This window comes from Poecilia reticulata, linkage group LG7 (genome assembly GCF_000633615.1).
Source record: "Poecilia reticulata strain Guanapo linkage group LG7, Guppy_female_1.0+MT, whole genome shotgun sequence".
Taxonomy (NCBI): domain Eukaryota; kingdom Metazoa; phylum Chordata; class Actinopteri; order Cyprinodontiformes; family Poeciliidae; genus Poecilia; species Poecilia reticulata.
The window spans coordinates 26,928,662-26,940,497 of record NC_024337.1 but is presented as its reverse complement, the minus strand read 5'-3'; the positions used below and the strand labels follow the sequence as shown (position 1 = coordinate 26,940,497).

The window sequence follows — 11,836 nt, the reverse complement described above, 5'->3', positions numbered from 1 at the left end:
TAAATTTTCCTGCTATATAAATATCGATATTTTCTAATTCCCCCATAGTTCAAGTTAGCATACAAATTCTACTTATGTACTATGTACTTGTAAAAAAAAAAAAAGCTTCAGTAAAAATGATTGTAATAATATTTAATATATTTTACTAGCTTTTATCTGTTCTTGTCTTTAAATAAGATGGCATGCCAAGACACCACTTACAGCGACTAAACAGAATACACAATGGATTCTTCTTTTTTCTTCACCTTTGATCACATTTTTATGCTCGGTAGACGTTTCGTCTACTCGGGAGCGTTTTAAATCAGAATTCCGAATTCAGTTGGTTTATTGGGGAATTGTATTTTATTATTATTATTTCAAATATTTCCGACATTGAACTCAAAGAAGCGAGTTCTCGGTGTAAATTGCATAGATCTTTTTGTTACCTCTTGGGTCACAGTAGTTTGGAATGTGAGGCCCCAAAATAGACGTGAACTATCTTGACTTCAGAGTGAGTCTTTGACAGCGGGCGGGATCTCGTGTTAGCTGAAGTTAAGCGGAGCAACAAGACCGGTGTTGTGCCGCAAAAGGTATCCCTATATTTAAAGCCGCGTTGGTCGCTGTGAGAACGATTTTCTCACAGCGAAATTCCTTCGTTGTGAGATTTTGCTTAAAATCATGCAGTGAAAATCTTTTTATGTTGCTTCAGTTACAATATTTATTTTCGGAGAGTGCTGCTATTTAATTGTGTTATTTCCTAGCGGTAACTGTGAAGGAAAAAATGTCCTTGCACATACACATTTATCGTAAAATAGAAAATAGCATTACTTATGTGCTTAAGAGAATTTTTTTTTTTTTTTTTGCTACAATTGATTTAAAAAAAAAAAACAAAAAAAACTTTTTAGATGATGTTTAGTAAAAACGACTATCGTCAGTCTGAAGGTACTTCCCTGACGGGGGCGCTTTTTCTCGCTCAACACCTGTGCGTTGCTCGCAGCGGCGCGGAAGCAGCGTGGTCCGTTCAGTGCCTGTTCTGACTGACACCGGGAAGAAAGAGAAAAAGTTATTCTAAGTTCGCGGTCTGCACACTGCCAACATGTCTGGAGATGAGGAGACACCAGAGCAGACCATCGCCGAAGACCTGGTGGTCACTAAGTACAAGATGGGAGCAGAGATCGCAAACCGTAAGAGGAAAAAAACTGCTTTATACAGATCAGTACCCGTGTGACGTTAGTTAGCGGTGTCAGCTATCCAGGCAAAGCAGCAGTGCCATGTGCCGCAACAAGGAACAGGGCTGTGTTTTAATAAAAATAAAGTCAGTGCTTGTAATGGACACAAAAAGCGCTGGTCTTAAAACATTGATGCAGATAATATCACTTAGTCATTTGAGCTCTGTTAAAATGAATCTAGCTCTCTGAGCTCGGCTGCTAGCTCTGTAGCGAAGCTCTAGCTCTGCTAGCTAGCTAGCAGCTAGCTTATACTGCTGAACTACCAGTTAACAATGGAAACCCAGTGTAGGAATTGAATGTAGCAGGAATTTAAATGTAAACCTGCTCCTAATTCAAATGCATACAGATTACATTTAAATGTCACTTATTAAAAGAATGATTATTAGTATTATGTATTTAGGACCAGATTCATATTCTTTGAAGCCAAGTTACACGCAAGCACACTTATTATAAGTAATAAAGGCTCAATTAAAATAATGACATGATATAAAATATCTAATCTATGTTGTTTTTGACGTAATAAAAAATATAGATTGTTATGATCTAATTTTATTTGTAACCTTGCCGTCCAAATGAAATTTAAACTTGAAATCATTGGAGTCACTGGTTTCCATTTGCAAGTAACTAATCAGCATAAAATCTGAACCTACTAAAATAATAATTATTGTTATTATTTTTATCATTATTAATAAAAATAATAATACAAATAACAATTATTTTCATTATTAATAAAAATAATAATAATGTAGAGGTAATTTAAAAATACATTGTCTCTTGTCCTGTTGAGCATTATAGCTCAGATTGCCGTCTTACCAGCCATCTCCTGGTAAAATCCAAAAAATATTTTAATTATTTGCTTTTATCTCCATTCCTAAACTGAAGTCCAGTCGGGAGGTTTGAAATGGCTGCAGTTATGATCTTTCCCACAACAGGAAGCATGTCCTTACTGGGATATTTGTGACTCTTTTGATCCTGCTTATTATTGTATAAAGCAGCTAATTTACTGGTTTTGTTATTTTGGCCTTAAATGCAGCTGTCGGCCAGTCGGGACAGTGTTGGTTTGTTTGCAAATGTAATTTTACAAAAATGAGATGAGAACAAAAAAGGACGGTGTCAGATCACGTCAGAAACCTAAACCTCCAGCCATCTGCTAATGTATTTGAAGATGTCAGACATGCAATATTTTAACTGAGCTTTATTAATCCTGCTCGATTCCCCTAAAACATTACATTTGATTTGAGTACACAAAGTGATGCCAGTGCCTTGCAAAAGTGTTCTGCTTGAACTTGTTCAGTTTCTCCTTGTGGCACTTCATATTTAGGATTTTCAAGAGACAACCAATTATTACAGTTTTTTTTTAACAGGACAGGGTTTCTTTTTTTTGCCTTGGTGGTGTGTAGGCCATGTGTGTCGGACGAAAAACACAGCAAAAGGCGGTCCGACAAAGTTCTGATTTCAGAGGTGCTGAATACAGATGATGCCTATGTTTTTGTCTTTTCATTTAACTTGACAAATGTGAAAAACAATAAGGGTATGAGCACTTTGCTCATAGCACTGTATTTGTCTGATAAGCTATGTATTCTTTATTCATCTCCCTTTCATTTTGCCCCGCAGAGGCTCTGAAGACGTTAGCCGAGGCCGCTGCACCTGGAGTCTCGGTGCTCAGCCTCTGTCAAAAAGGAGATGAATTCATCGCAGCAGAAACCGGTAAAATCTTCAAAAGGGAGAAAGACATGAAGAAAGGTAAATGCTTTTTTTTTTTTTTCCTCCCCCTAACTTCAGATTTCCTTCAGTCAGTGTTTCAGTCTCACCTTCCTCGTTCGCGTTCCGTCTTCCTCAGGCATCGCGTTCCCAACCTGTGTGTCGGTCAACAACTGCGTATGTCACTTCTCCCCTCTGAAAAGTGACCCTGATGTAACCCTGAAAGATGGGGACCTTGTGAAGATGTAAGCTGCCATTGTTTGTGCCAGTCCACGCTACCAGAGAGGAAACTGTTGGCAGCGACGGCTCTCCTCACACCTTGTGTCGTCTTGTTTTCTGTGTCCAGTGACCTCGGGGTGCATGTTGATGGCTTCATCTCAAATGTGGCTCATAGCTTCGTTGTTGGGGCAACAAAGGTGGGTTAGCACCACTGAGCCATGTCATGCATGCACTGTTGCAGCATTGCCAGCTGAGTAATCATTTTTTAACGTGGCCCCTGTGCCGTCCTCAGGAGAACCCTGTGACGGGGCGGAAAGCTGATGTCATCAAAGCAGCTCACCTGTGTGCAGAAGCTGCTCTCCGGCTCGTCAAGCCAGGAAACCAGGTGACGCTGCTTCCTATTCATATAGACTGGCTGGCTTGCAAAAGTATTCAGGCTCCTAGAACTTGTTTTTGCTCCATGGCTACCACAAACAAAACTGCCATGCTTCTGTATTCAGTCCGCTGATTGCTGCGAGTTGGTTTTTTTGGAATTACGACTGCAAGTCTTTTGGATGTACTCACTCCTTCAGGGATTTAAAACCTTATGACTTGTTAACAAAATGTTTTAACACATTCTTTTATGTAAACCACTGGATTGTAGCTCTGACTGCATGCTTGCAGTTATTGGACAATGAACACACACCAACATGATTGTTCTCAATAATCGATTCATCACAATAAGTTTGATTAATTTCTTCAGCCCAAGTCTGTTCTGACCTTTTCAGTGACGGACATATGATCTCTGCATTTAATCCCAAACCTTACTTTTCAGTTCATCTCACCATTATTCACTGCAACTAAACAAATTGACTGAAGAGAGTTGGTTGTACCAGATTTTATTTGGAGGTGTCAATAGTTCAGGGATGAATTCAAATGTTTAAAACATTTGAATTCTATGAGGGGGAAACAAAATCCCAGTAAATTTCGTTGAAGTTTGTAGCTTTAAAATGAGGAAATGTGGTGTCTGAATGCTGATTAAACCTGATGGGTCGTTATGGGTCGCGGCTCCGCTAACACTTCCCCTCTCCTTCAGAACACTCAGGTCACAGAAGCCTGGAACAAAATTGCCAAGTCATTCAAGTGCTCCGCAGTTGAGGGTGGGTGCTTGTTTCGTTTTTTGTTATGAACAATCTGCTTAGCACAATTTTGAGACTAAAGTTCTTCCTTCATCGTCTGCAGGCATGCTGTCTCATCAGCTTAAACAGCATTTGATCGATGGCGAGAAAACCATCATTCAGAACCCAACGGACCAGCAGAAGTGAGCTTTCTCAGCGAACCACTGTCCACTCGGTTGTTTTGTCCATCGCTGCCAAATGTGTGTGTGTGTGTGTGTGTTTACAGAAAGGACCATGAGAAGGCGGAGTTCGAAGTTCACGAGGTCTACGCTGTGGATGTGCTGATCAGCACTGGGGAGGGAAAGGTAACTTATGGTGTAACCAGATTTTTTTTTATCTTTACAGTACTTGAGAATTCAGGGTTTCCCCCAGTGTATCATAAGCCTGGTGGCCCGCCATGCTATGTACTAGCCCCGCCGCCAGGCTAAGCGTTGCTTGTTTACTTTTCTAGGGGTGGGGGGAAGCCGGGCTGCAAAGAAGTGTCTCTGTTGCTCTTAGCATTTCACTAGCAGAGCAAATTTATTCCTAAAGGATAGGTTTATAATTCATGCATTTAAAGTCTTAAACCCGACAGCGCGCGGACCAATCACACAGCTGGTGCCTCTGCGCTTTGCCTTGCGCGCTGCCGCTGCTTTACCTCAGCGCGGATCGCGCGCGCCTCCTTTCACTCAAACTGGACTCAGGCTGACGTGTATGGATATTTACATCAACTTACTGTGAGGAATTATGATCCTTTGGAGAACTCTGGGTAAGAGTTTAAAACCCGCCGCGTTAGCTCTGGTTGCGCAGCTCAAAGTGAACCACAGGAATAACTTGTAGCGAATTCAGAGGTCGCGTTGTGAAGTGGTGAGAATGATTTATCTTTGTGAGCAAACAATTATATGCAGCGTTTACATCTCAACGCGCTGCCCAGCGTGTGGCTCTGTGTCTGTCTTCCCTGTAAAGTTTATGTCTCTGGTCCCAGTTGGCCGGAGAGTTTGTGGATAATGAGCAGCGCTAACCTCATCATGCAGGTTCAGTCCGGTGAGGAGCTTTTGCGCTCTCCTTGGAGTCACGCATCACGTGGATTTTATATTATTTTATTATTATTTTTAGTATTATTTTTCCGGTTACACGATGCATCAAACCATATCAAATGCGTTGTCTACTAAGAGTTTATGTACGCTGCCGCACGGAGATCTGAGAAACTTGTGACCATCAGGCACGGTCGAGTCCCATGAACTTGACTAACCAAAATAGTTTCTGTGACGATTAAAAACTCAACAGACACGAAATGTTTATGTATCTGGGGTCTGTTTTAAAATATTAGCGTTTATGGGGCCCCTGGGGGCCTGACGGAGCTGCTGACTTAATTTGGATTAAAGAGAAGTGCAAATTTGTTGTTTTTAGACTAGTTGTGGGTTTAAATAGCATTTCACTGGAGATGTTTTCCCGTAACATATAATTACACAGCAATACTTTTACATTTCCTGTCTACTCAACATCTTTTAATACAAAAACACGGTGGACCACCGGTGGACCGCCTTGATGCCCCGACCACCGGGCTTAGCAAGTTTTCTGGGGGAAACCCTGGAATTAAAGAACTGCTTTCTCGTTTAACGTTGCAGGCAAAGGACGGTGGCCAGCGGACCACAGTTTACAAGCGAGACCCCAATAAGGTCTACGGGTTGAAGATGAAAACGTCCCGCACGTTCTTCAGCGAGATGGAGAGACGATTCGACACGATGCCCTTCACTTTGAGGTAACGTCGGCTCTCTTGGTCTCTGTCGTTGCCAGTCATTTTCACTCGCCTCCACCGACGCCTTCTTTTCCTTTTTCGCTACTCTTTTGCGTCCTCAGAGCATTCGAGGACGAAGCCAAGGCCAGGCTGGGTGTGGTGGAGTGCGCCAAGCATGAGCTGCTGCAGCCGTTCGCCGTGCTGTACGAGAAGGAAGGCAAGTGGGACGATGAGGGAGGCGGGTGAAGAGTCGTGCAAACGTCTCCAAGTTGTTCTGAAAAATGTTCTCGTCGACACGCGAGAGATGTAGCATGTCATTTTGATATGTGGAACAAAATATGCTAATATTCAAACAGATTTGAGTTCGTGTATCGTCACAAACTGGTCGAGTAATTTAGCTTTTCTCTGGTTCTCTGCTGCAAGTCACTGTCTGTCGATGAATCCGCCTCCTAAAGCATTTTGATGTATTAAGGCTAAAGAAATATCTGTGTAATGTGAACTTTTGTATTTATAATTTCATCACCATCTTCACCTTTCCACTCCCATCTTTTCTCAGGGGAATGTGTGGCCCAGTTCAAGTTCACCGTTCTGCTCATGGCGAACGGACCACTGCGGATCACCAGCAGCCTCTTTGAGTCCGAGCTCTACCAGTCTGAGCACGACGTGCAAGACCCAGAGCTGAAGGTTAGACTTCCTTCATAAACACTCGCATGTCCAGACATATGTTGTCCTTCACCTCATAAGTGTTTTGTTCTTAAAAGGTTTTGCTTCAGAGTTCGGCCAGCCGCAAGGCTCAGAAGAAGAAGAAAAAGAAGGTGACTTTCCTGTTTTTTTTTCTTTAACATCTTTTCTAGCTCTTTCCGCGATTTTTAAACATTTTATCTCTTTTACAACAGGCTTCAAAGACCGTAGAGAATGCGACAGGACAGGCGATGGAGACCGACGCTGCCGAGTAAATTTCAATAAACGGTGGCAGGAAACCCGATGAACCCAAAGAACAGACGTCACGATTCTTTCTGTCCCGGCTGTCTGAGGGACTTGAGGGCGTATAGCTGCTGTGAATGCCTCTGATGTCAGTCTGGAAGGAAGCTGCTCCAGAATCCTGTCACTCCATAAAAACATGGCATCAAGTCTCATTTATTCTAGACAAACTTCCTTTTACGTTCATGAATTTCCATTCACACTTCCAACTTAAAAAAAAAAAAAAAACTTTGCTAATTATCTGCCTCACTGGTCCTTGAAAGACATATTTACACCAGAAGAACTCCCATCGACTCAGCTTTCCTAACCGTGAAGAAAATATATATATTTGTATGGTGATTCTTGAGAATAGGGACAAAACAGGTCCTATGGATAAAGCACAAAATTTGAATAAAATATACACAAAATATAATTTTTTCAAATATCTGACTAAACTAACCTGGGTTATGTGAGCACAACAATGTATATTTTCCTAGTATTTGCTGAATATATTTTTATTTGAAACATTGTAGTAGGTGGATGATGCCTGTAAAAGCCCTTGTCCAGAAGCAGAACTCAATACGTTATAATAGTTTAAAATAATTAAAGAAATACTAACATTATATATTATGACAAGTATAAGTAGTCATATAAATAATTATAAAGGTATCAATAAATTGAATTAAAAATCAGTTTTATATATTTTCCAACTCCATTGAAATTTGTCCCTAGTTTTGGTCAACACCGTCAGAAATGAAAAGAATGTAAAAAAAATCAGGCATTATTGGGGGGCACCAGAACTTCTGAGGACCACATGAACACTTCCCTTTTCTTTTGCTAAGAGGGCTAGTTAGCTCTGGTTAGCTTATGTTATTCTTTAGTTTTTTCTTCTTTTTATTCCTAAGTTTTCTGTCACAACCATGATGTGTCAACACCATAACTGAGAATTTACAAAACTGATGAAATTTTGTGAAATAAAAGCTTAATTTTAGTACAATGTAAAGATTTCATGGACCTGATGAGCTACAATATGGCCTCCTTCAGAATAACATCATATAAATTGAGGGAGTTTGGCTTTTTGTCAACTCCGTCAGATGTCCACTCCAGTTTTTCTAACTCTTTCAGTGAAATTGTTGTCAAATCTCACTTAAATTTGCAATTAATTCATTTTAATGTATTTTACATAAATTGCATTACTTCACATGTACTAAGTTTTTCATTTTACTCACTAGTTTGTCACCACCTTCAGTTCTGTGTCAACTCCGTCAGATGGACTTTTTGTTTTAAATATTTATTTTGTTTCTTGAGAAGCATTTGTCTCTAAAATGAGTAAAATATCACTAATAGGGTCATTAAATTTTTTTTATTTTTGTCAGATGGTGATGACAACGTTCTAGGTCAGGTCGATTAAAAACGTAATTATTTAAAAAAATGTTGCAACTGGGAGCCTGCACCTCAGCATCTTTACATTTCCAAAACATTGTCATATTTGCATACATAAAGTTGAGAAATAACAAAAAAAATTATGGGAAAATTAAAACCCATTTTGTCCCTATTCTCAAGAATCACTATATATATTTTTTGTCCTAGCAGCTCTTCAGTTGGCGAGCAAAGTCGCATCATTCAGAGAGTCACTGGTGGTACAGTTGAAACCATTCCTTTGAAAGGAGCGGTAACGTTTGCGCAAAATGATTGACATACAGATTTTTTTTTTTTTTTTTTACATCGTGTTGCTGACAAAGCTTCATTTCGATCAATTAGATTCCGATCAATTGCGTAATCTTTCTAGGAGTCTACAGCAGGCTGCCTAGATAACAGTTTCTACTGGCAACTTGAGACTCGTCATTTCAGTGGTGAAATTGTGGGGGTGTGTGGGGTTCGTTTTCCTCAGTGGTGGACAGTTCAAACTCCCGTCGAGGTCTTGGCGTTCAGTCCTCTGGTGCCACCAGGAGGTCTGACAGTCGTCTGTTTTTACACAAGAACTCCCAACAGCTGTTAAGATTTATGGGCGCTTTTGTAAATCTTAGTTTCAGAGACTATTTTTGGAAACAATAAATAACCAACTGACATCAACCTCGTGCTTGTTTCTTTGTGTGTGTGTTGTAATAAAGGTCATTTAACATGATTATTATTAAAAGGTATGACGTTCATCAGGCGTTATTGAAAAGATCCCTTGTTCCCTTCGGAATAAAATTGACGCATGAAGCTCGAGTCCATTTATGAAAAATGTTTTTAATCTTGAAATTTAGGTTAATAGCTGCTGCACTGGAATTCAATCTTACTTGAGTCTTTAATCTTTTACTCGAATTTGCATATGGGACGCAAGCTAGCTTTGCTAATCTGTCTAACACAACAACATAACATCATTTGGCATCAACTGAGAAGCAAAATTGCTTTTTTATTTAATGTATGTTTACCAACCCTGTTATTTATTTTATTATTAGAGGTTAGATTTTATTGGTTTTGTCAGGCGTGTCTTGCTGATATATTATTCGTGTTAGTGTAAAAAAATAGTATTTCAAAAGAGCAGAAGAAATCTTATGTTTTTTTAACAGAAATAATTTTTGTTGCTAATTGTTGCTAAGAGATGAGTGTGTTTTCTGGTAACCAAGTGCCACAAAGTAAAGTTCAGATTTTTACTTCTGCAAAATGTACCAGTTGTACATTTCTTTTGTCTAATCAGGCAAGCATTACCATATTTTCCGCACTATAAGGCGCACCTAAAAACCTTCAATTTCCTCAAAAGCCGACAGTGCGCCTTATAATCCGGTGCGCCTTGTCACCAAGTACAAGATGGGAGCAGAGATCGCAAACAGTCTCGTCTCAGTTCCCATCTTGAACTTTTAAAAAGGTTAAAAGTTCTTAACCTTTTTTGAGGTATCAAACCCCCCAGTTGCATATGCGCTTTCACTGAACCCTTCTTATTCCCTCCGACACACAAAATACTTTGCGGTATTCTGATTTAGTAATGTAATTATATTAGCTGTGTAACCACCCCCACACCACTAGAGGCAGTACCAACCCCGAAAAGATGCGACTAAGGAGCAGATTTAGACTATAGAATTTGATAAAAACTGTGAGCTTTGCTGAAGTAAAGACAAAAGTTCAAATCCATGCTGAGTGGAACTCCTTCAATCAGTGCTCCTCCGCAGCTCTGATTGGCTAAGCAATGCAAAGTGATCCTCTGCAGCAAGTGATGGCAAAGCGGGCGTCATCACCACTTTACACAAGTGTGTCTTTACCTCCGCGGCAGAGGCTCCGCCGAACCCCTGAGACCGACTCATCGAACCACTGCGGGTTAAGAACCACTGCGTAAGAGGAAAAAAACTGCTTTATACAGATCAGTACCCGTGTGACGTTAGTTAGCGGTGTCAGCTATCCAGGCAAAGCAACAGTGCCATGTGCCACAACAAGGCACATGTTCTGTGTTTTAATAAAAAGAAAGTCAGTGCTTGTAACGGACACAAAAAGCGCTGGTCTTAAAACATTGATGCAGATAATATCACTTAGTCATTTGAGCTCTGTTAAAATGAATCTAGCTCTCTGAGCTCGGTTGCTAGCTCTGTAGCGGAGCTAACTGGCTAGCAGCTAGCTTATACTGCTAAACTACCAGTTAACAATGGAAACCCAGGGTAGGAATTGAATGTAGCAGGAATTTAAATGTAAACCTGCTCCTAATTCAAATGCATACAGATTACACTTAAATGTCACTTATTAAAAGAATGATTATTAGTATTATGTATTTAGGACCAGATTCATATTCTTTGAAGCTAAGTTACACGCACTTATTGTAAGTAATAAAAGCTCAATTAAAGTAATGACATGATATAAAATATCTAATCTATGTTGTTTTTGATGTAATAAAAAAATATAGATTGTTATGAACTAATTTTATTTGTAACCTTGCCGTCCAAATGAAATTTAAACTTGAAATCATTGGAATCACTTGTTTCCATTTGCAAGTAGCTAATCAGCAGAAAATCTGAACCTACTAAAATAATAACAATAATTGTATTATTAACAATAATACAAATAATAATTATTAATGAAAATAATAATAATGTAGAGGTAATTTAAAAATACATTGTCTCTTGTCCTGTTGAGCATTATAGCTCAGATTGCCATCTTACCAGCCATCTCCTGGTAAAATCCAAAAAATATTTTAATTATTTGCTTTTATCTCCATTCCTAAACTGAAGTCCAGTCGGGAGGTTTGAAATGGCTGCAGTTATGATCTTTCCCACAACAGGAAGCATGTCCTTACTGGGATATTTGTGACTCTTTTGATCCTGCTTATTATTGTATAAAGCAACTAATTTACTGGTTTTGTTATTTTGGCCTTAAATGCAGCTGTCGGCCAGTCTGGACAGTGTTGGCTTGTTTGCAAATGTAATTTTACGAAAATGAGAACAAAAAAGGACGGTGTCGGATCACGTCAGAAACCTAAACCTCCAGCCATCTGCTAATGTATTTGAAGATGTTAGACATGCAATATTTTAACTGAGCTTTATTAATTCTGCTCGATTCCCCTAAAACATTACATTTTGTTAATAAAGTTTGACTGACCTACAGTGGGGAGAACAAGTATTTGATACACTGTTGATTTTTCAGGTTTTCCCACTTGCAAAGCTTGTAGAAGACTGCAATTTTTATCATAGGTACTCTTCAACTGTGAGTGATGGAATCTAAAACAAAAATCCAGAAAAATACAATGTATGATTTTTAAATAATTAATTTCCATTTTATTGTGTGAAATAAGTATTTGATACACCAGAAAAAATAAACTTAATATTTGGTACAGAAATCTTTGTTTGCAATTACAGAGATCAGACGTTTCCTGTAGTTCTTGACCAGGTTTGCACACACTGCAGCAG

General features: G+C 39.4%; 1 protein-coding gene across 1 annotated transcript; it reads left to right on the top strand.

The window, feature by feature from the left end:
- Window positions 1–440: 440 nt before the first annotated feature.
- On the top strand, window positions 441–7,138 carry LOC103467366 (proliferation-associated protein 2G4-like). The gene is made up of 14 exons (XM_008413690.2): window positions 441–569; window positions 915–1,163; window positions 2,823–2,951; window positions 3,049–3,154; window positions 3,256–3,325; window positions 3,421–3,513; window positions 4,204–4,267; window positions 4,350–4,428; window positions 4,512–4,590; window positions 5,893–6,026; window positions 6,125–6,219; window positions 6,559–6,686; window positions 6,764–6,817; window positions 6,899–7,138. The coding sequence occupies exons 2-14, from the start codon at window positions 1,076–1,078 to the stop codon at window positions 6,956–6,958; spliced, it is 1,179 nt and encodes a 392-aa protein (XP_008411912.1). The 5' UTR covers window positions 441–569; window positions 915–1,075; the 3' UTR covers window positions 6,959–7,138.
- Window positions 7,139–11,836: the final 4,698 nt, after the last annotated feature.